Raw genomic sequence first — 23076 nt, 5'->3', positions numbered from 1 at the left:
TGTTTTCAGATGCTGCTTGTAAAAATGATCAGGGTCCCCCTTACGAAATGAAAATATATTTTATATTAAATATATTGTAATATATTATTTTCCTTTTTATTTTCTAATATTTTATATATTTGAATACATTTAATAATATATTGATGACAAATATATTATATAATATATTGCAAAATATACAAATGATTGCCGCTTTCAATATATTGCAATATATTGGAAAAAATAAATATATATAAGAATATATGAAAGTGAAAGTGAAAGTGAAGTGACATTCAGCCAAGTATGGTGACCCATACTCAGAATTTGTGCTCTGCATTTAACCCATCCGAAATGCACACACACAGAGCAGTGAACACACACGCACTGTGAGCACACACCCGGAGCAGTGGGCAGCCATTTATGCTGCAGCGCCCGGGGAGCAGTTGGGGGTTCGATGCCTTGCTCAAGGGCACCTAAGTCGTGGTATTGAAGGTGGAGAGAGAACTGTACATGCACTCCCCCCACCCACAATTCCGTCCTGCTCGAGACGGAATTGTAATATATGATATTAATATATGTAATATATGATATATTACATGACATTTTCCAATATACTGCAATATATTTTTGTTTCATAAGGGCCAGCCTGGCCATTTTTTTTTGTACTGTACTGTGTCTTGCATTTTGTTCTGCAAAGGCCTACAGTATATTAAGCATGCCCATGCAACAGGTGCATACTTACACTTACATACACTTACTTGTGCGCACATTGTTAATTACATGTATTTTGATTGTTTTTGTTGCCAAAATGATAAGGAACACAAAAAACTATTCAACTAAACAATTACACCTGCCTATCTGTTTGACTGACAGTTTTGAGCACTGAGATAGCATTGACTTGTAATTAAATGTGTTCAACATAAAAATTTTATTTTAAAAGTAGCTTAGATGTAGCAAGCTACTGTTGATGTAGCTTAGCTTGCTACATTTCCCAGGGGGGTAGCTTCAGTGTAGTGAAGCTTCATTTACTGTAGAGTAACTGGTAGCTTAGCTCACTACATTTTCCAAGTAGCTTGCCCAACACTAGATAAGAGCAGAAGTCAAAAACATCCAAAGGGAATGAGTAGCTACCTAGGTATCGCTCCAATTCGGACACTGCAGGTGAATAGGGCAAAAAAAAATAACTAATAGTTATCATTTTACTTACCCAGTTGATTGATTACATTGAATATTGCAAAAAAATTTTGTATTACAAGTTTTCAAAAACTTTATGTTTAAATATGCAAATGAGGCATTGTTTAATGAAATATGTGCTAATTTGCATAAATGTCTGTTACAAAAATCTGAACACTAGATGAAGTCAAAATGTTTGTTTAATTTTTTTGACATATTAGAGTCAAATGTTTTTACAGAGGGAATTCTGGTTATCTTTTTTGTCACTCCATAATTCAGAAAATACTTTGAACAGCCAGAAAACAATATATTTTCACAATTTCACAACAAATCCCTCTGTAAAAAAGGGACACGGATGCACGCACTGTTTAAACGCCTTGCTAGTGGAGGCCATGATAAACAAAGAAAGATCGCTCTTACCGTGGTCATTTCTCAGATGCACGCTTCAAACAAAACAGTCAATGAAGACGAAGAAGATAAATGACATGCTCTCCAGTCGCTTATTTATAGTTGCGCCGGTAGTGACGTCAGAGGCTGTCGCCGGCCAAAGCGTTGCCGTTTTTTCAAAGTATGCTTCAGACACAGGTCACGACAAGGTGTTCCCCAAAGTGACCCCCTAAGAGGACGCAGTTCGAAGTTCCCTCGAAAGGGAACTATCTACGGCTGCAGTACAGATCAAGTCTAGTATGAATCCTCCCAGAGAGAAGAAGAACTATGTAATAGTTGGAACTGGTGCAGTGAAGAACATACATGCAGTGACATTTAAGCTGGTGAGTGTGTTTGTGACAAAGCTTGCTCCTGACCTAGACTCAGAGACTCTGGTTAAATATTTAAAAGAACAACTTTCCAGAGATGTAACTTGTCAGAAGATTGGCACTGAGTATACTCACTACAGCTCCTTCAAAGTTACAGCTGAATGCAAGGAAGTAGCAGAGATGTATGCACCACAGCTGTGGCCAGAAGGGACCTATGTAAGGCGCTTCTATGAGAATCGCAAGCCTAGGGCTGCAGTAGGGGCAGGTATTAAAGCACCACTTTATTTACAAATGGGTGCGCCTGAGTCAAAGGTGTCCAATGCATGTTAAACAATGATAAACTGCTATGAGAGTTGTGTATTATAATTCCCGTGGTCTGTAGCTTGGGCAGGATGCTGGAGCGAGAGCCCAACGCACTGTTATTGACAAGCTTTTTGAGAATGCTGATGTGGTGTGTTTGCAAGAGACTTTTTTAGCTATTCAAGATCTGGATAAAATTAACTGTGCATAATGATTTCCATGGGGCAGGGGAATCCACGACAGACCTAAATACCAGAATTCTGTGTGGTAGGATCCCAGGAGGTGTAGCCATATTCTGGCACAAGAAATTTGACCCTTTTGTCACTGTGATCAGGTTAGATGTAGACTGGTGCATAGGAATTAAGGTGGTACATACTAAGAATGTTTTTATAATCTTAAAGGGGGGGGGGGGGGAATGCTCGTTTTCACTCAATATCCTGTTAATCTTGAGTACCTATAGAGTAGTACTGCATCCTTCATAACTCCAAAAAGTCTTTAGTTTTATTATATTCATAAGAGAAAGATAGTCTGTACCGATTTTTCCTGGAAAAACACGACCGGCTGGAGGCGTGACGTGTGGGCGGAGCTAAAGAATCACGAGCGCCAGTAGGCTTTTGCGTTGAGAGCGTTTGGAAGCTGTGGAACCGTGAGGACAAAACCAACCAAAACAAACCATGGCTAACAGTCAGATTCAGCGTATATTTATGATCCAGAATTAGATCCAGAGGCTGAAATTTAACAAGAGCAGCATCAGCAACAATGTCTCTATGTGGTATGTACTGAAACTGTATATATTTGCTTAGCGGTTTTGGAAAAGGACTAAGTTCCACTTTGTCGTCTTTTTTTTTTTTTTTTAAGCTGTACATGTGGAAAGTGCAGTTTGATGACAACATCACATGTTGTTTACTTGATGTGCTTACGCGCCGATAGCTAAGTTAACAACACAGAGATATTTGAAGCCGTTTTACTCACCGCCTGTGGTTCCAACACACGATCGTGACCCTTTTTCGTTGGGACTGCATTATCCTTAAGAAATAAACGATGTGCAAATCCGTGTCAAACTGGGCCTTGTTTGTAAAACAAGCATCTTCGAAATGCAGGGGAACAAACACAAACACTTGCACAACCCCCGTTGATGCTCTGTAAAAATAAACTCCATCCACTGGTCCCTTAATGCTGTTTCTCTTTTGGTAATCTGTGCAGGGTTGTCTTGCCCTGGCAACCAAAAACACACTCCTTTTGTGACATTTCGCAACGCTCTCGCTCTGATCAGTGAATGCCTCTGCTCTCATTGCTCTGCTATACAGGAGCGCACGCTCTTCCGGCAGACGTACCCTCAGGACCCATATAAGGAAATTCCGCTCCATCTAACGTCACACAGACCCATACTCGTAAAAAAAACTTTCCGAAACTTGTGACAAACCGGAAGGAGTATTTTTGGAACAGAAATACTCCTTTAAACGTACAACTTAATTTTTGAAACTTTGTCCATGTTTAGCATGGGAATCCAACTCTTTAACAGTGTAAAAAACTCAGTATGCATGAAATAGCATTTCACCCCCCCCCCCCCCCTTAAATATATACACTCCATATGAATGTCACAAAAATGAAAATGAGTAATTGAATAAGCTTGCTTTTAAAGGTTCTTACATAAGGGAAAGTGAATATACATCCATATTTGTCTTGGGGGATCTGAATGCTGATATATCAGATATTTATTCACTTTTTGGTCAACACTTGACACAATTTTGCAAAGATAACAAGGTTATTTTGTCCACTAAGGAATTACTGCCAGCTGATACCTATACACGTGAGTGAAGCTTGACATACTACATCCTGGTTGGAACACTGTATATCTACAGCTGATGCACATGATTGTATAAAGGAGGCTGAGATCCTGTATGGTTTGGCTACAGCAGACCATATTCCTGTCTCTATGTTCATAAATGTTAAGGGTCTACCTGAGCTTGTTGTAGTGACAGCCATAAATCAGATGAGATACTAGACTGGGCAAGGCTTACAGAAGACGACCGGCAATATTACAAGTTACTGACTGATGTGCACTTGAGAAATATTGAAGTACCTGTTGATGCAATTATGTGTGTGGATAGCAGATGTAAGAATGTAAGTCACAATAATGACCTTTTTGCAATGTATGATAGATTTGTGAACTGTTTAATTGATGGAAGTGAAACACTAAGAAGTAAAGTAGGGAAACAACATATTGTAAGACCAGGGTGAAATTAATGTCCATGAAGTTCATATTGAGGCAAGAGATGCATTTAGAAGATGGGTCTTAGCAGGCAAACCTAGGCATGGCCCAGTCTGTGAGTACAAGGTACGGTTTAATGCTAGGTTCAAATATGCTGTGCGTTTTATAAAAAGAAACGAGCAGACTATGAGGGCAAACTCCATGGCGAGAAAGCTACAAACTAATAATGTTTATGAGTTCTGGAAGGAAGTGAAAGTGGTTAAAAACAGCAAGATGTCACTGCCTTCTAGTATTGATGGTATCACTGAACCTGAAAACATTGCAGAGCGGTGGAGGAGACACTATGAGAACATTTTTAACTGTGTGAAGAGTGATGTATTTAATATAGGTGAGATACCTTACAGTGATGGTGTAGTCATCAGGCCGGAGGAAGAATGTTATGCTATTGACAAACTTAAAACTTAATAAAACCTGTGGCCGGAACAGAATAACAGCAGAACATCTGAAATATGCTAGTCAAAGTCTCTCAGTTTTACTTGCTCTATGCTTTTCTGAGTTAATAATGCATGGCATACTTCCTGGATCCATGTTATCTGTCTTGTTAGTGCCTGTAGTTAAAAATAAGACTGAAAAATAAATGTAATAAATAAATAAATTAACGAGTATAGATAACTATAGACCTATTTCAATTGCAAGTGTACTATCCAAGGTACTAGAGGGGATCCTTATGGATAGGCTTGCAGAATAATCAGTTTGGCTTTAAGAACAAGCATGGAACTGAACTGTGTATTTATGCACTTAAAGAAAGTGTCCATAGGTATAGATCACGCAATAGCACAGTTTTTATGTGTTTCCTGGATGCATCAAAGGCTTTTAATCGTATCAATTATGGTAATCTGTTTGGTAAACTACATGACCGTGGTGTCCCCTCTTACCTAATCAGGATACTGCAGTTCTGGTACTCTCACCAAACTATGCAAGTCAGGTGGGGGATGAGTTTGTCAACACCCTTCTATGTCTCCAATGGAGTGCGGCAGGGCAGAATTCCGTCTCCGCTGCTATTCAATCTGTACATGGATAATTTATCTAGGGAGCTAAAGGGATGTAGAACTGGCTAGAAAATCTTACTCTTCAAACCCCACTGCACTCCATTGGATACTGCCCACCTGTGCTGTAATTTTAGTCTGCCGAAAATGAAAAAGTGGCTTATAATGATGCACTGAGAAGTGTGCTTAAAATTCCTAGGTGTAGTGCCAGTGAAATGTTTGTGTCTAATACTGTGCCCACTTTTAATGCGGTTTTAAGAAATCTTATGTATAGATTCATGTGCAGACTAACAGGATCTAAGAATATGATTATTGCATCCATGGCTGGATGCTGCACAGGTGTCAGGAGGTATGGGCGAAGAGGACATGTCTCCCAGCAGCCAGCTATCACCAAAGGCCCAGGGTGGCCAAAACTTTCTCTTCCTCTGTAGGGAGAGGAGGAACTGAACTGATACCCCATCAGTCTTGTTTGCTTCCCCCTTACGTGCCGCAACCATCCGATTATTTTTTCACACTTGTGAAGTTCCCCCACTTATTCCTGACTTCTTCTGTGCTTTGTTCATATCCATAGCCAGCATAATTTTTTTTTTTTTTTGAGTGATTTCTGCCCAGATTTTGTTCATTTTTGTAATGCTATTTTTCAGCTTTGAAAACACATGGCAGGAGATGGCAAGGAGACTTAAATAGGAAAGATTAAGCAAAATAACCAACAGGTGTCCACAACAGTAAATCACAATTTTTTCAAAACCCATCTTTATTAAATTGTGGTTAAGTACCCTATCAGTATTAAATAAGAAATAGTATTTATGTGAAATTGTGAAATTATTGACATTAAGATCAGAAAAGAGCAAATTTTTTACTCTGTGTGTGTATATAATGTATTGCAGAACAAATGAATGATTCGTTATTACTGGACTCCTACATAATGTCAATTCAAAAGCGTAATTCGAGTCGAAGAAAACATAAAATAGAACCAAATTACTGGAGGTGGATGTATGTGCTCATGGCTCCAGTCAGCCATTAGATAGAAGAAGAAGAAGAACGACAGCTCAAACCAACATAGTTTGAACGATGGATCTGTGACACAGGTACTGTACTATGGTTTCGGGAAACAGTCATGACTAGCTAGTTCGTTTCCATAACGATGCATCGTACTAAGGTGGTTAATCAGCGAGTTACGTCGTTATAAGGGAAACGCGCCCCTGATCGTCTTTTTTAGGCTAGGCATTTAATTCTTCGTTCGGGGGCAAAAAGAATTCCGAAAAGTCTGAGTGACGGTAGGACATACTGTTTCCATCCATTCCGACTCGTCATCTCTACATGGATGTGCCTACAAAATTAAAGAATGTTACAAAATCATGAAGGCATGAAAAATCGATCATTGCGTAAGTTCAGTCAGGCCACGTTAGTCACGCTTGCATCAGCTGACAGTCAGCTATTCCTGACGTGTACCATTCTAGTCTTTACACCTATCACATGCGGTCTATTTTAATTCCCATTCTTCAGTGTCTCTTCCATTGCATCGCTGCTTGCAAATAACTCCCTCCTCCAACCCCAACTCCACCAACTGAACCTGTAATCTGATCTAACTTTGTTCTTTCTTTACAGTCTCTTCATTGGAAGCAGTCTTTGTCACATTTTGTTTACAACTCATGTAATTGTGAATTTTAATTATGTATGCTTATAATGGTTATGTTCTGTACCCCAGGGGGGTTTGTCTTGCTGCTTTCCCCGCTCTCTCCAAGCATGGCTGCATGGAGCATCCATCGCTTTGTTGGTGCACTTGGCAGATTATAGATCATAGATTTGATATTAAAACAACCTAACAGAAGCTTACATTTAGTCTAAATAAAATAAAGTAAAATTAAATAAGCAGTTGACTCAAGCAGATATATTCCATGATGTCAGTGTTGTCAGTTAAGATGTTCTAAGAAGGCTATTTCAAAATAAACATCACGGGCTAATACACAGTCATTTACTTGTGATTTTTATCTCTATGATATTTTATCTGCTCCTCTTCTTTGCATCGCTTCCTGCCTTATGCCCCTTATCATTTTTTAGAAATTATACTTTTAGCACATTAATGACAAAACTATATCAACTGTATGGGCCATACATAATTAATGCATTATGATTTTCTTTAATAATTATGTCATGACACAGAAAGTGTTTAAATTAGTGCAACATGACATTTCAGAAGTTTGACGATTGATCAGTACTAAAATTAGGTAAGAAATTACTTTGCTGGATATCTGGGTGTAGAAGCGCACGATGGTCACAAGAATACACACACACACACACACACACCCGGAGCAGTGGGCAGCCATTTCACGGGGGAGAGGCATGGAGCTGAGTGTGTGTGTATTGAGGAAGAAAAAGGGTATTGAGTTGTAGCTATGTATGGAATAGATTACTGTTTATTGACTTCACTGATGGGGAGCTGCAATTCAAGTTGAATAACGTGAGGTAAACAGCAAAGATATGCTTTTCAAAATGAAAAAAAAAAAACTAAAATAAAAGTAAAACTAAATGCTGCCGATGACAAGGCTTGCATGATTTGTTTTGTTTTTCCACAAGAATACAAACTTGTTCTCCTTCTCTGGTTTAAGAAATGGTCTTTTACTTTAATGGGAAAACCATCAATATTCGTGTAATTTTGGATGCGTGCACCTCGCACTACTGCCGACGTAGGGGGAGCATTGGGCACAAAGTACCGCAATTATTTGTAACACAAGTGGTTTGAATATTTATTAGTAACAATATCAACATTATGCGGAAACAAATCTGTGCCAAAATTCAATAATATTTTGAAGATATCACTGAACATTTATTTTACCATAATAAAATTACAATTCTGGTTTAAGTAGATTTTTCATCTCAGTTTTCTTTATTCTTATATAATGAGACAAATCTGCTATTATATGAATCTCCTATCTGTTATTTATCAGTTCAGATCGTTTTTTAATGCTGTGATGACTAGCAGAAGACACTAAACAGTTTTAAATTTCACTTGCGCAGATGGGGCTTTGACATTAGCAATGTAATTTACACTATTTAGGCTACTTTGATGAATTTTAATGAGATGCAATGAGAAACACATGAATAAAGTATGACAGTCAATGTCTAATGTGTAGAATTTCGAAACATGTAAAGCATGTCGAGTCCCCGACGCCAAGCATTGGTTTTAATATAAATATTTAAGTTTGTAATCTAGATTTTTTTCATTCGATCAGATAGCATTTTAGTCATAGGGTCAACGTCTATGGGGCATGTTGTCATATTTCACCTCCATTTTTTTAGGGAAAATAAAGAAACACTTGTAAACTGTTATTATGTAACAAAGCGACATATTTATACTAGAGTGTAAAATTAAAAGTAAGTGTAAAATTACTGTGGATATATATATATATATATGTATATATATATATATATATATATATATATATATATATATATATATATATATATATATATATATATATATATATATATAAATATATAAGCATATATATTTTTTTTTAATCTAGATTAATCTCATTGTAATCTTGGAATTAATCTAGATTAATCTAGATTAAAATGGCTCATTTGATTTCCCGAAAACATTCATAATGAGTGTGCTACCCAAATAAAATAATGACTAAAAGTAAGTCTTTTAGAACAGGTTTCTCAAGCCAGGTGGTGCTTTAGACCACGGGCTCGTCTCCTGTTTCCAAAATGAATTACAAACTGCTTGAGAAAGCTGTAAACTAATTCCACATTGCACAAGGTGCAAACAACCACCAGGGCCCCGGTGAAGGTTGTTCCAACGGGTTTTTGAAATTGTTTAATTTGTATGTTCGTTCGTTTTTATTTATTTGTGCTATTTACACAATATTTAAGTTTTTTTTTTTTCAAGTTTGTAGGTATCAAGGTACAGAAACTGAATAATTAAATGTAAAATAGCACTAGATAGTCTTCAATGTAAAAATGAAATATACAATCAAACCAAAATTTATTTAGACACCTTCAACATTTCTCACATTATTACAGTTTATTTGCTATCACTTGTAAAATGGTTCTAAAACATGCCAAGAACTTAGAGTTAAGCTGTGGCAGAACAAATTTGTCTTGATAATGTCAAAAGTTTGATAGAAATGTATGTAATGAATTAACCAAAACTACAGACAACTGTTATTATGACAATATTTACACTACCATCAATACTTTGTTCAACAATTGCCAAGCAATGCTTAATTTTGTTCAGACTGTGGTGTGAAAAGGTTGCATTAGCAACTCAAAAAAAAAATAAAAATAAGAAAAAAACACATAAGCAATACATGGTGCTTTATAAGGTGCTGAATAATTTTTGATATACAATTTTTTTTAACAATTTCACTAGTAGTTCATGAAGATTATTTGGGTATAATATGTCACAGTTCACTTAATTTTCCTATACGCACTTACATAAATGTATTATAGTGTCCTGTACCTACTAGTCAAATATATCAAAAATTTTATCTGGTGTCTGAATAATTTTTGGTTTGACTGCATTAATTCTTGTTAAAACTACAAAGTAATTCAGTCAAGAGCAGTGAGTGATTTTCTTTAATTTTCTTGAATTAACATTACAGCAGCTAGTAGCTAAATTAGGCGCGGTCACTTTAAGAGACGATGAACGCATCCAATATAATACACATCCCTGAACACCAGAACACCGCGGTGCTGAATTGGGCTCTTTTACATCTTTTTGTTTATTCAAACTGCGATTTGTATTTGTTCGTTCAAGTGCAGTAGGGACTTCGAGGAGAACTTCGCAGAAGAGAGCATGGTTCAGTGTTGCTGTCCGTTATACGCGGCTCTCTCTCTGCGTGCGCATCGTGTTAGCACGTCACGTTTGATGTTGTAATTTCACAGTAGGTTTAAATACTCGTTCTTGCCCCCTACAGATTTGGCTAGGTATACATACGCGCTAAAATATCAAGGTGAAAGTCATCATAGCTTGCTTAGTATAGACCCAGCTCTCAACCCAACTTTGAGAATAGATTAACGGCGACATTTTTTTTAATCGCCCGATATGAGTCTCATGTTAACGCAGCACGTTAACGGCCCACCACTAATATATATATATATATATATATATATATATATATATATATATATATATATATATATATATATATATATATGTATATATATACCCCATGTGGATCCACACAAACTGAAAAACTTTGTGCCCCGCTCACCTCCTATAAACCAGGCTATACAATCAGGACCACTTCCGTCAAGTATATTTATGACAATTATAATTGTATACAGTTAGTATTGGCGGTATGGTTTTGTTCTGGGTAACACTCCACACGCCTGTCCAGTACAAATACTGTAGCTATAGATGATATTTGGGGAAGTCGTGGCCTAGTGGTTAGAGAGTTTGACTCCTAACCCTAGAGTTTGAGTCTTGGGCCAGCAATACCACAACTGAGGTGCCCTTGAGCAAGATACTGAACCCCCTAACTGCTCCCTGGGCACTGAGCATAAATGGCTGCCCACTGCTCCGGGTGTGTGTTCACAATGTGTGTGTTCACTGCTCTGTGTGTGTGCACTTTGGATGGGTTAAATGCTGAGCAAGAATTCTGAGTATATCATTGGCTGTATGTCATTTACTTTATTTACACTATGTTAAAATAGCAGGATTTACTTATTCCAAATAGTGGCAATTATCTGAAACCTCGGTATTGTAGTATATTATAAAACAGTATGCAATAATACACTGACTGTAATTTTTTACATTTAAATTACTAAATAGAAGCCATATAAGAATACTTTTTCAACCTTTTGATTATATCCTTAATTTTCATTAAAAATAAATGATTTTCTGATATGATTTAAAATTGGAAAAGCGAGAAAAAAGTTTGAACCCGGGCCAATCGCATCAAAATGAGTAGAACACACATTTTGCTATCTGCACCACTAGAGCTGACAATTAGAGTCTGTCTTTTATCATTTTGACTAGCTGAATCAAGTTGGTGGGTTAGTGTCAACAGCCTCTGACTGTATGTACTTACTGCACACTCTACTAAGTGCACTTAGTAGGGAAGTCGTGGCTTAGTGGTTAGAGTGTTTGACTCCTATCCCTAGGGTTGTGGGTTTGAATCTTGGTCCATCAATACCACAATTTAGGTACCCTTGAACAAGGCACCAAACCCCCAACTGTTCCCCGGGGGCCACAGCATAAATGGCTGTCCACTGCTCCGGGTGTGTGTTTTATGGTTTGTGTGTGTTGTTCACTGCTCTGTGTGTGTGCACCTTGGATGGGTTAAATGCAGAGCACAAGTTCTGAGTATGGATCACCATACTTGGCTGAATGTCACGTCACTAAAGAAATTGTATTTTACTTATTTGGGTTTGGTTGACCCAGTAAACATACAATTTAAATACAAAATTATATGGCATGGATTAGATATAGGGCCAAAATCAAAGTTTTTGTTTTTTTGATGCATCCTGCTGGTGTCACAGGCCGGGCTAGATCTCGGGTCTCTGGTGTGGTGGGTGAGAGATCTGCCACTAGGCCACAGAGGCTGAGGTGTTGGACCCAATTGAAATACTCAAGGCAGTACTCCAAGCAATTTTGGTTCATTAAAAAAAAGGGCTTTGCAAAAAAATCCAACAAAAGTTCTTCTCAGACAGAGGAATTAATATCAAGAGAGATAATGGGAAAACAAAACCACAAGGGAAAATAACAACTCCACAAGGGGAGAAAACAGATCAAGAGCGTGTGAACAAACAAATAACTAGGAACACCTTACTTGAGGTAGCATGGGAGGACTTGGAAGAACTAGTAAATACAGAGCTGGTATCATGCAGCCTGAACTCAAAAACCAAGTGTCAAACAAGGGAAAGACTCAGCTAAAATACTCTAACAGAAACAAGGCACAGGTGACCTGGATAACGCTAACAAGAGTAGACAAAGAAGAACAAAGACAGAATGGAACACAGGGGACCTCTAGAGGCACGGAGACAAACTACAGGAGGTCAAATGCTGACAGCTGGATAGACATTTTATATATTATGGATTTTGCAAATTTGGTTGCATAATGTAGGCCTGTTGTCCACTATGATGATTGCACATCACAACTATCATTTAGGAACTATAAGCATGTTTTAAATCATGCATCTTTCATTGTTTGTTACTGATTAACTGATTATAAAAAAAAAAATATGAATTAACAAATTAATTAATAATAATTTAGAAAAAGTGTCAATACAATTTTCTTGTAAATGCTTTAGTTGGAACTGTACTGTATGTTTAACAGGCTAATCATTGTTTCAGAAATTGTGTTGTTAAAAGTTTTATCAATAGGTTTTAAATGAATGATGAACTATGATCGAGTGTTGTAGAGTTCTGTACTAATTTACCACTTGCTTGTGAAAATAATACCAAATTATTACTGAACCCATATATATCCATCATAAAACCCATCAATACACGTTCAAATGATATAAGTAAATATAAAAGATAGACATACATTTAAAAATATATATTTTATAAAAACAGAAACAAATAGCCTATAAACATACAACATTTTTTTAATACATGTTGTTTTAATGAATGTGGCGTGCATATGTGAATATTATACGTCACCTTATATAAAATGCAACATATGTAGAAATATCACTCTTTAAGGCAATATATATCATACTGTATGTTATATTTCCTAATGAGAAATTAAAACACACAAAATTACATAATTTATATAAAGAGGCTCACCAAAACACGACAATATCCACAGGGTCCCATATAAGCCACGAGAAACCATCATGATGGAGCTCTGAGGTTGTTTTTGATCTGTCACGAGCTGCAGCTCAACTCATCTGAACTATTATCTACACACAGTTCTCAGTTAATGATAAACAGCAGTTATAGATAGCAGAGTATTGACTGCGCCACCTAGCGCTGGATATTACCACAAGCCTTACATGCCATTTACTGTAAATTAATATACCATTTTGAAATCAATATTTCATGTTACTGATATTTTTGATGCAGTAATGTTACCTAAATGTTTTATTTGACTGAACACATGCTATAGTCTGTTTCCAACAAAAAATGTAAATAAATTAGGGTTACCAACTTACCAACTACTACCAAAAAAAAGAACAATATTGGTTCTTAATTAAAATAAGGGACTGTGTAAGGGACACTCAACATTAATGTTCTGTACCACACAGTGCATGTCATTTCAGTCTGTGCACAAATGAGGAGGAGCAGATTTTGTTCACGTTGTTCAAGTGCATGTTGTCTTTATTATTTAACATCTGTATACAACTGTCATGTAATATGTAATGAAAGGTATAGCTTTTAACTTATTGTTTAATGAAAAGGTGAATCCACGCCATGGCTTACTGTAATTATGAGATTCCAACGTTTCCTTGTAGAACTCATAATTACAACCTGAAAACTGACCACCACAGATTCACCAGAACAAACCCCTGAGTCAGGATAGAAATAAAAGTGGAAAGCTTGGTGTGTATAAGTGCTACTAAATTGGAGATTTCTGGCTCAGTGCGGTAAAGTAATAAAGTGCAATAAAATAAAAACCTGAATGTTTATCCTTGTTTCCTTTCCACTTTTCAGAAACAACACATCACAGAAACATTTAGTCATTTAGCAGATGCTTTTATCCAAAGCGACTAACAAATAGGGATGATGGAAGCAATCAAAATCAACAAAAGAGCATTGATATGCAAATGCTATAACAAGTCTCAGTTAGCTTAAAATTATTAAAATGAAATGGGGCAGAGTTAAAGGAGTTTTAATCATAAACAATGTCATGTGAGTAGCAAATCAAATTAATTTCTCAGACAATACTTCAAAACCAGGTCAATAAAATGATTTTAGTTAACCACAAGACCTTAACTGATTTTCAAAAAATACAACAGCCTTGATGATACATTTTATATTGAAAACCTCAGCAGATTACAGCAATGACTGGGATGTTAAAGTTTAACTGCATTTCTTAAAAAAAAAAGTATTCTTTCAGTTGTGTTATGACACCATTTTTAACTTTAACAATTAACATATCAAATAAATATAATACATACATTATAAAGAAGAGAACAGTAGTTATATCACCTTTTTGGAAAAGATCCTGAACGATATAATTAGACAATCAGATTGACACAACCACATGGATTTTTTCTGTGTTTTCACCATTTCTGCCTTTGTTAGTGGTTGTCATGGTTCCTGATTTGACTATGTTATGATGTTCACATGTGTCTTGTTATTATCCTCGTTAGGTCTGTGTTTTTAAGTTCCTGTCTGTTCAGTTTGAGCTTGTCGGGTCTCGTCAGTTACGTGTATCACCAGTTTTCCCTTGTTTGTATTGAACTATCTGTGGCTTTATTAAAGACTGCTTGTCTTCATCTTGGCTTCATCTGTTTATCGACACAGCTCCGTGACACAGATAATATAACTTCCATAGAAATAATGGACACAAAAATTTGATTATTAAAACTCACTATTTACAAAGAGAAGGAAATAAAAGGTGAATTTAGTCATGAATGTAACTTGTTTTTCATAAACCACTCTCACTTATTTTATTTGTCCAGTACAAGGAAGAATGAATGAGGATGTGTCTTCTAATATCTGTGAATTTAAAACATCATTTGACAAAGACATTTCCAGAAGAGATCAAAATTACATTTTAAACTGAAATACTGTAAACATGTATTTTCTTTTTGTGTTTGGAGAAAATCTATAGAATAAATGTAATTATTGTCAAATATGTTAAGCAGAAGAGACTGAAATACAGTCTTATTCATAAGAAAGCATAATCAAGGCAAAGTATTGAATAAATTAACACCGATGGTAGGAATTATAAAGAACAGATATCAAATATGCTTTCTACTGTGTGTATTATACTTAACTTATCTAAACATATATGAGTTAAATGCAGTGGATGCTTTATATGGATTGCAAATTGCTTTATTATTATTATTATGAGAGGTGATCTAAAGACATGGGCCCGTATTCATAAAGAATCTTAATGCAAAAAGTAGCTCCTAGTGACAAAATTCTAAGAAAATTCTTAAAAATGTGGGCGTTTACTCTTAAAATTAAAGAAAAAATCCTAGTAAAGAAAAAAGTAATTCAGAAAGCATCTTAACCCTTAAAAGAGGTCTTAAGGTCAAACTTGTTAGGAGCACGGATGAGGACTTTTAAGAGGCTTAAGAGTTTCTTTAGCAGAGGAGAAAATGGCAGAGAGACGAAGAGGCAGAAGAAATGTGTTGCAAACAATGGATGACAGTGAGTTAATAAGACGGTATAGATTAGATAGTTTCTATCACATTTTCTTACTGTTTTAAGTAAACGTTTTAATCATTTTAAAAGTTTTAAAATTGCTTGTTTTATTTTTGTTATTATTTTTCTTCATGATTATTTTACTTTCTTTTATGTAAAGGACTTTTTTACTTTCTTTTATGTAAAGTAATCACTACATTACGATATTTGGCAACTGGGAAAATGCAACAATGCAATATGATGATTTGGGTCTGTCACAACCTTCTGTAAGCAGAGTGATCACACAAACAATTACAGCACTTTCAGAACATCTTATTGTGTCGCAGTTCATTTCGTTTCCACTGGACATTGCCTCAAAAAACTGCATTTATGAATATAGCGGCTTATAGGTGCGCACAAGCAGAGGGAATGAACCGTTAATAGTTTGTGTTATACGCTCCCATGTCTGCTTGTCCTGTGCTGTGACACCCGGCCCAAATTATCCTTTAAGAATGGCCTTGTGTTCATCCACTAACTGGGCTAACAGTAAACACTGTTCCTCTGTCCAGTTGGGCTTTCTCGCCCTTCTTGGTTTTGATTCCATGTTTGATACATTAAAACCAACATTCAAACTGCCACTTAAATAGGACAGCAATCACTGTAATTAGAAAGAGTGGAACAATTTTTATCATTCTAAGCCAATCAAATACCTTATAGGAAATTAAAAGTATGTTAAATAAAAAAAAAAGGATTTATATACACATATATAATGTGTATGTGTGTGTGAGAGAGAGAGAACGGTCAAATAGGAAAAATACGCATGTAAATTTAAAGTGAGAATTAGAATAGACCCTGTCGACAACCAACCAATCACAGTCTTCAAAAGATTGTGTCATACATAGCAACGGGGTCAACCCCGCCTCCTCACTAAGATGAGAGTTTTTGTCTTTTCCTTACTCAGAGTTGCTCTCAGATCGATCCTGAATCGCTCTTAAGCTAAGACTCCTACGTAAAAGTTTTTAAGCTAAATTAAGAGTTTTCTGAGAGGATTCTTAGAATCTTTATGAATACGGGCCCTGATCTTTAAGGGGATATGGATTTTATGAACACTGGGATGCAGGGTCTGTCTAATCACAGTTATTAGCAAATCAGTGCAATAATGTACAGTAAGTGCTATATATCTAAGTGACGCTGTAATCCAAGTGATAATAGTAGACTGGATGACCTTCTTTTTAAAAGTTAATGTTTAATTTTTAGGTGTTTGTATGTATTAATTTTCACATGCTAAAATAAAACAAGTAGACCTTTACTCATTGTCTGTGGTTCAGAATTTGGTGTGGGTGTTGACTAGACGAGTCTGAAATTGTGTCCCAGTCCACCTCTGATGACCAGAATAAAATATCACTTCCTTATGTCTTTTACCTGAGTGAAGTTGTGTTTCGGTCTAAAGGTGATTTTATTCATGAATGTGGCTTTTGTTTTTCATTACCCACTATCAGTTTTATCTTCTTTTATTTGTCCATGTGAAAGAAAAGAATGAGGAACTATTTCATACATGGGGTCAATAGTATAGCATGGTATATTTATGCATTATAAATAAATATAAATATAATTAATATGTAAATGTAAAAACACTAGCCAAAAATATTGAATAAATGAGAACAGACAGGATGTTAAATGTGTAGAACTCAAAGAACTGGTGTTCAATCTGCTTTCTTCTGAGTTGTGTGTGTACAGATTCCATGTGAGCCTGAAAATTATCATTACAATACCAGATCTGCAGATATGATTCTGTTATCAGTACTTGTCCTATTTTAGTATGTCATGTTTCCACATCATTAACAGACATTATGATTTTATAACTCAGTGTATATGGTTATGGCTTTGACCCTAATCTTTTATGGTTACAGAAATATACTTCTGTATTTGTGACTTTGTAAGGAACTATGTCAAGAAAAAATACCTTTGTCCATTGTAAGGAAAAAGTTTATAAAAAAAAAAAAAAAAAAAAAATATATATATATATATATATATATATATATATATATATATATATATATACAGTCTGATAGATCATCTTGCAGTAGATGTGTTTCGGTGTCTTCACTTCTTCACCTGCGCACAGGAGGAGGGTTTGAGACCTGAACAGAGACGTTACACAAGCATGTAATACAATAAACCAACCAAATGACTTCCTTATTATTTCACTGCAAAGCCACAGAAAACAATAAACAGCACTTATTTTATGATGCAGCCAAAACACAGATATGATGCTCTAGAAAGGGCTGAACTGGACTGGACTGCTCACCTGAGGAGGAGTAGGAACCCTTGGCCTTCTTGAATTTTCAAGCTTTACATTTTCATACATATCATTCTCATACTCATTTTCATGTTTGTCATTCTCGTATATATGTTCACTCATCTTCCCTGGAATCGCTCCATCTCCTCTAGCCTTCTGCAAATCAATCATTTATTTATAGTTTGCGTCCAACAATTTATTTTCTTAAATTATAATCAGAACATCAGACAGAATGATGTTGTCACTTGAGGTTAAATTAAAATAAATTTAAATTAAATTTATGCATTTAGCAGATGCTTTTATCCAAAGCGACTTACAGTGCATTCAGGCTATCAATTTTTGATAGCAAATGCAAAATATGTTGCTGATAAACAAATGATGAAACAGAAAGCTCACTATAAAAAATGCTAATACCTATCATGATTTAATATTTGTCAATATCTATAGTTTAAGTATAATTAAAGTGTGATCATCAGCATGTCTTTGTGCAGTAACATGTGAAAGATTAAAGTCCATTTGACCTTACTGTAAAAATAAACTCATCTATCAATAAACACTTTACCGTATTTTTCGGACTATAAGTCGCACCTAAATATAAGTCGCATCAGTCCAAAAATACGTCATGATGAGGAAAAAACATATATAAGTCACAGTGGAGTATAAGTCTCATTTATTTAGAACCAAGCACCAAGAGAAAACATTACCGTCTACAGCCGCAAGAGGGCGCTCTATGTCTTCAGTGTAGACTACAGGAGCAGTGAGCAGCATAGAGCGCCCTCTCGTGGCTGTAGACGGTAATGTTTTCTCTTGGTTCATTCCTCTCGGTTCATGTCAAATAATTTTGATAAATAAGTCGCACCTGACTATAAGTCGCAGGACCAGCCAAACTATGAAAAAAAGTGCGACTTATAGTCCGGAAAATACATGTCATTAAAGAGTTTATTTATGGGTTTATTTTTATTTTTTACTGACAGAAGAGACTGAAGAGGTTACTCACTGTCTCCTGTTTTCTTTGTGCTGCTGTTTAAGGAAAGAAAGACTCAATGAATTTGATACTGAAAGAAATATATACTGAATCATCTGTAATATGAATAGCTAATCTGAAATCTATTATACAATGTAATTATCAAGGGCAGTCTAGATATAATTGGTGTCAGATGTGTTCTTCAATCAAGTCACACTAATGCTGGCATTATGAATGAATAACAAACATACCTTCACTTGCTTGTCCTTTTTGTTGTTGGTTTAACTTTGGGCTGCAGCAGAAAAACAAAGACATTTTGTAACTAGTTTTCTTTATCACATTATTGTCTCGCAAAAATGCAATTTATTACAGTTACAATTACTGTGGTCATTTTATTGTGTATGAAATAACACTATCCACATGTTAAGAAAATTCACTGAAATTCTGAAACACTGCGTTTGATATAAAATAGGAATAAAATCACATAAGATCATAAGGTTCATACATGTACTGTATGTAGAACTTGATTTACAAAGTCCTGTTGGAAGCTGAAGTTGTGATTTGTTACAAATGTACTGATGTATATAATATGTTAAATCAAAGGTGTGATTACAAAATACACAATGATCTGCCAGATTACTCACATTTTCTTAGTTTTTGTTAAATAGACAGTCAGGCCACAAATGCCTGCAACTGCCACTAAAACCCCAATGACAATCCCAGCTATCGCCCCTGATGACAGCCCTCCTCCTCCTCTTCCTCCTCCAGCTCCTCCTACTATGGAAAAGATACAAGAATCACAAGACCAAGGCACTTACTACACACCATACTAACAGTTATTCACTTTAACATACATAAAATAAATAAATAATAATAATCTAAAACAACACAAGGCAATTACATAATACAGAGATGTTCAAAACAGTAGAGATTTTAATATACCTTTTTAAAAATGTAGTTCCTTTAAAAAAGTGGTAGATTAAGGTCAAGGTATTGGGAACTCATTTCAGATTAGTTTGAATTATTCTCACCTTTAACTGTTAAAGCATGTTTGTGTGAGGCGCTTCTCTTTGTGACATTATTGGAGGCTGTGCAGATGTAATCTCCACTGTGTGTGAAGTCAGTCTTGTTTATGGTGAATGTGTCTGTGGTCACATTGGTGTCTGTTTCATTAAACTTCCAGCTGAATGAAGCAGCAGGTTCAGAATTTGCAGAACAAGAGAGAGACACACGAACCCCTAAATCCACCACATCTTCACCCTTAACAGAAACATCTTCTGGTCCATCTAGAACACAAACAAGAGACTCAATGACAAACTAATCACTGAAGAATGACTGTATTTCATCAGGTTTGAGCTCAAATCATCTTGATGTCTGAATGTTGAACACTCACAGTTGATGATCAGACGCACAGGTTTTGCCGTCTGAGAGCTAGCAGGGTTTCTATATGTACACTGATATTCTCCACTGTCTGATCTCTGCACTGGACTGATGGACACTGATCTGTGATCAGATGAGAAGATGATGCTGTTGCTAGGAGACAGAGGACGGTTATCTTTCATCCACTGCACAGAGGTGATGATGCCAGTTCCCTCAGAGCTGAAGTTAGCAGATGATTCTCCCTCTATTAATGATTCTTCTGGACCAGTAACTCTGACATTAGTTATATTTTCTGTGTGAATGAGAGAGAAATAACAAAAACACCAAATCTTAAATTAGTCTTTCATATGAAGTGAGAACTGAGTGTAATTCTATGGAGTCCTGCACATGACACACACAGGACTCCGTAAAAAGGCGATTTAACAATTTGTTCTTAAGTAAACTGTCTGTTCAATATGATAATTTATGTCCTCTTAAATCATGCGCACTAAATAATAATTAGTTAATAATTAGGCTTCCTGTCCACGTACACATCCTCATAAACGTGTTGCTGCTATGTCATGTTATGTCATATTATATTATGTCATGTCATGTCATGTTATGTTTTGGACAGGACCATAAAGGAAGCAGCTCATTCATAAAGAAGGCGGATATGATATGTAGCCAACTGAAGATTAATAAAGCATCAGCACCTGTTAGGGGGTAATGATTAAAATGTGCACACAATTTACCTACCCTGTTGATGTTTTGAAGCATGGCTACTGGTTGAGCTGGTCCTAAGCAACTAGTTCCTGCTCAGGACCAGCTTAGGACCAGCACATGAACAGCTTAAATCAAATCATGACCAGCTAAGGACCAGCTCAAGCCAGCAGCCATGCTTCGGAACATACCCAACCAGCATATGCTGTCTTCTGCAACATGGTAGAAAGAGGGCACAAATTATTATCACAAGTTCAACATTTACTTAAAATGAGGAAACTAATTAATGAAGAAAATTTAAGATAGAAAATTACATGATCAATAAAAAAAAGAATACTCACTATCTGCTCAATTATTTGGCACAGTCTGGTTGTTGGTTGGATTGTGAGCAGTGTATGTTTAATTTCTCAGAAAAGTTTTTACTTGTTTAAGGAGAATAACAGAGTTTATATTGGGGGAAAAAACGGCTTTCTAATTAAATGAAGACAAGGTTATATCGTGATTAGTTATCAAGGCACAGTAGATTCAAGCTGATTGTTATACTTTCTCCAACAGTAGAGCCGCGGAGGTTGATATCTCTATAAAAACTTGTTATCTCTAAAAAAAAAAAAACATTTCTGGTTGAAGCGAAGTGAATATTTTGTGTTTCCTGGGTGCACCAATAATTTTTAGCTAAATAACCTAGACAAAAACAACAACTGATAAGTTCATAACAACAAAATAACATTAGGCATGTACATACATAAATTAATATAATAATAATAACTATTATTATTTGTATATCCTTATTTTCTCATCAGTAATCTCATCATGCAACTAATATAATAACATTTTCACATATTTTTGATTCTTGTTAAATTTACAACATTATAAATGAACAAAAATATCCTGTTACTGTTACTAACATATTTATTAAACACCCATTTGTCATCTATTCATCTTACAATATATAGTTTCAAATACTAAACCAAGTTTGCGCAACACACTCACCGAACACTAGTGAAGTTTCTCCTGTAAGTTGTTCTCCATCACTAGTTAATACAGTTAGTCTGTATATCCCAGAATCCTCCAGTCTCAGGTTCCAGAGCTCCAGAGCGAGAGTGTTTCTGTCAAAACTGGCTCTGTCTCTGTATTCTGAGACTATTATAGGTGAATCAGGCGGTCCTGTCAATATCAGAGTTGATCCAAAGCTCCACTGAACTGTAATAATTGATGTGGAGGGCAGGTTAACAGGAGCAAACACCACACTTCCTCCTACTGCTCCATTAGTCGGACCAGAAATCTGCAGATCTTCACTTAGAAACAGACCTATTCAAAACATCATCATCATCATCATCATCATCATCATCAACAACAACAACAACAATAATCATAAACTGCTAAAAGGCATTTTTATATAAGTAGCTTTTTTTAGTTTAAAAAAGTGCATATACAATACACAAAATCATTTTTGCATACATATTATATACTGAGAAGAGAACCTGCGAGTCACAACTATCTTCCTCTATTTTGTCATGAATGACTGGGTTTGCGGGGCCCCAGTGCAGGTTGTACCAGTGGGCCCTTTTTGAAATTGTTTAATTTTTATGTTCGATCTATTTATTTATTTGTGCTATTTACACAATTTTTAAGTTTTTCAAGTTTGTAGGTGTCCAGGTACAGAAACCGAATAACCGTCTTCAGTGTAAATATACAGTCAAACCAAAATTTATTCAGACACATTCAACATTTCACACATTATCACAGTTTATTTGCTATTGTTTAGATTTATTTTTTTTATAAAATATGACAAGAACTCAGTTAAAGTTAACCTGTTAAACTGATAGATAGAAAGGTATGTAATGGATTACAATCAAACACAACTTCAGAAAACTGTATGACAATATTTACACAACTATCAATATTTTGTCGACCAATTATCAAGCAATGCTTCATTTTGTTCAGTCTGTGGTGTAAAAAGGTTGCATTAGTTATTCAGGAAAAAACAAGTAAGCAAAACATGGTCAGGTCAAAG

The 23076-nt window shown here is 35.7% G+C and overlaps 1 protein-coding gene across 29 annotated transcripts in view; it reads right to left on the bottom strand.

The window, feature by feature from the left end:
- The window catches only part of LOC128030746 (carcinoembryonic antigen-related cell adhesion molecule 20-like), a 92043-nt gene that overhangs the window by 44933 nt on the left and 24034 nt on the right, over window positions 1–23076 (bottom strand). For 5 of the 29 annotated variants that reach the window (XM_052618659.1, XM_052618669.1, XM_052618666.1 and 2 more), the window contains exon 6: window positions 19235–19275. The exons of 11 other annotated variants lie outside the window; for them this stretch is intronic. In XM_052618659.1, the coding sequence (XP_052474619.1) occupies window positions 19235–19275 (41 nt within the window). Of the gene's footprint in view, window positions 1–17759; window positions 17862–18028; window positions 18176–19016; window positions 19040–19234; window positions 19276–19627; window positions 19761–23076 lie in introns of those variants that run through there. 13 more of the 29 variants (XM_052618671.1, XM_052618670.1, XM_052618676.1 and 10 more) reach the window with 10 other exon arrangements.

Source organism: Carassius gibelio, chromosome A16 (genome assembly GCF_023724105.1).
Source record: "Carassius gibelio isolate Cgi1373 ecotype wild population from Czech Republic chromosome A16, carGib1.2-hapl.c, whole genome shotgun sequence".
In the NCBI taxonomy this organism is placed as follows: domain Eukaryota; kingdom Metazoa; phylum Chordata; class Actinopteri; order Cypriniformes; family Cyprinidae; genus Carassius; species Carassius gibelio.
Note: the sequence above shows the minus strand (reverse complement) of the source record. Positions and strands in the feature narration are given on the sequence as shown.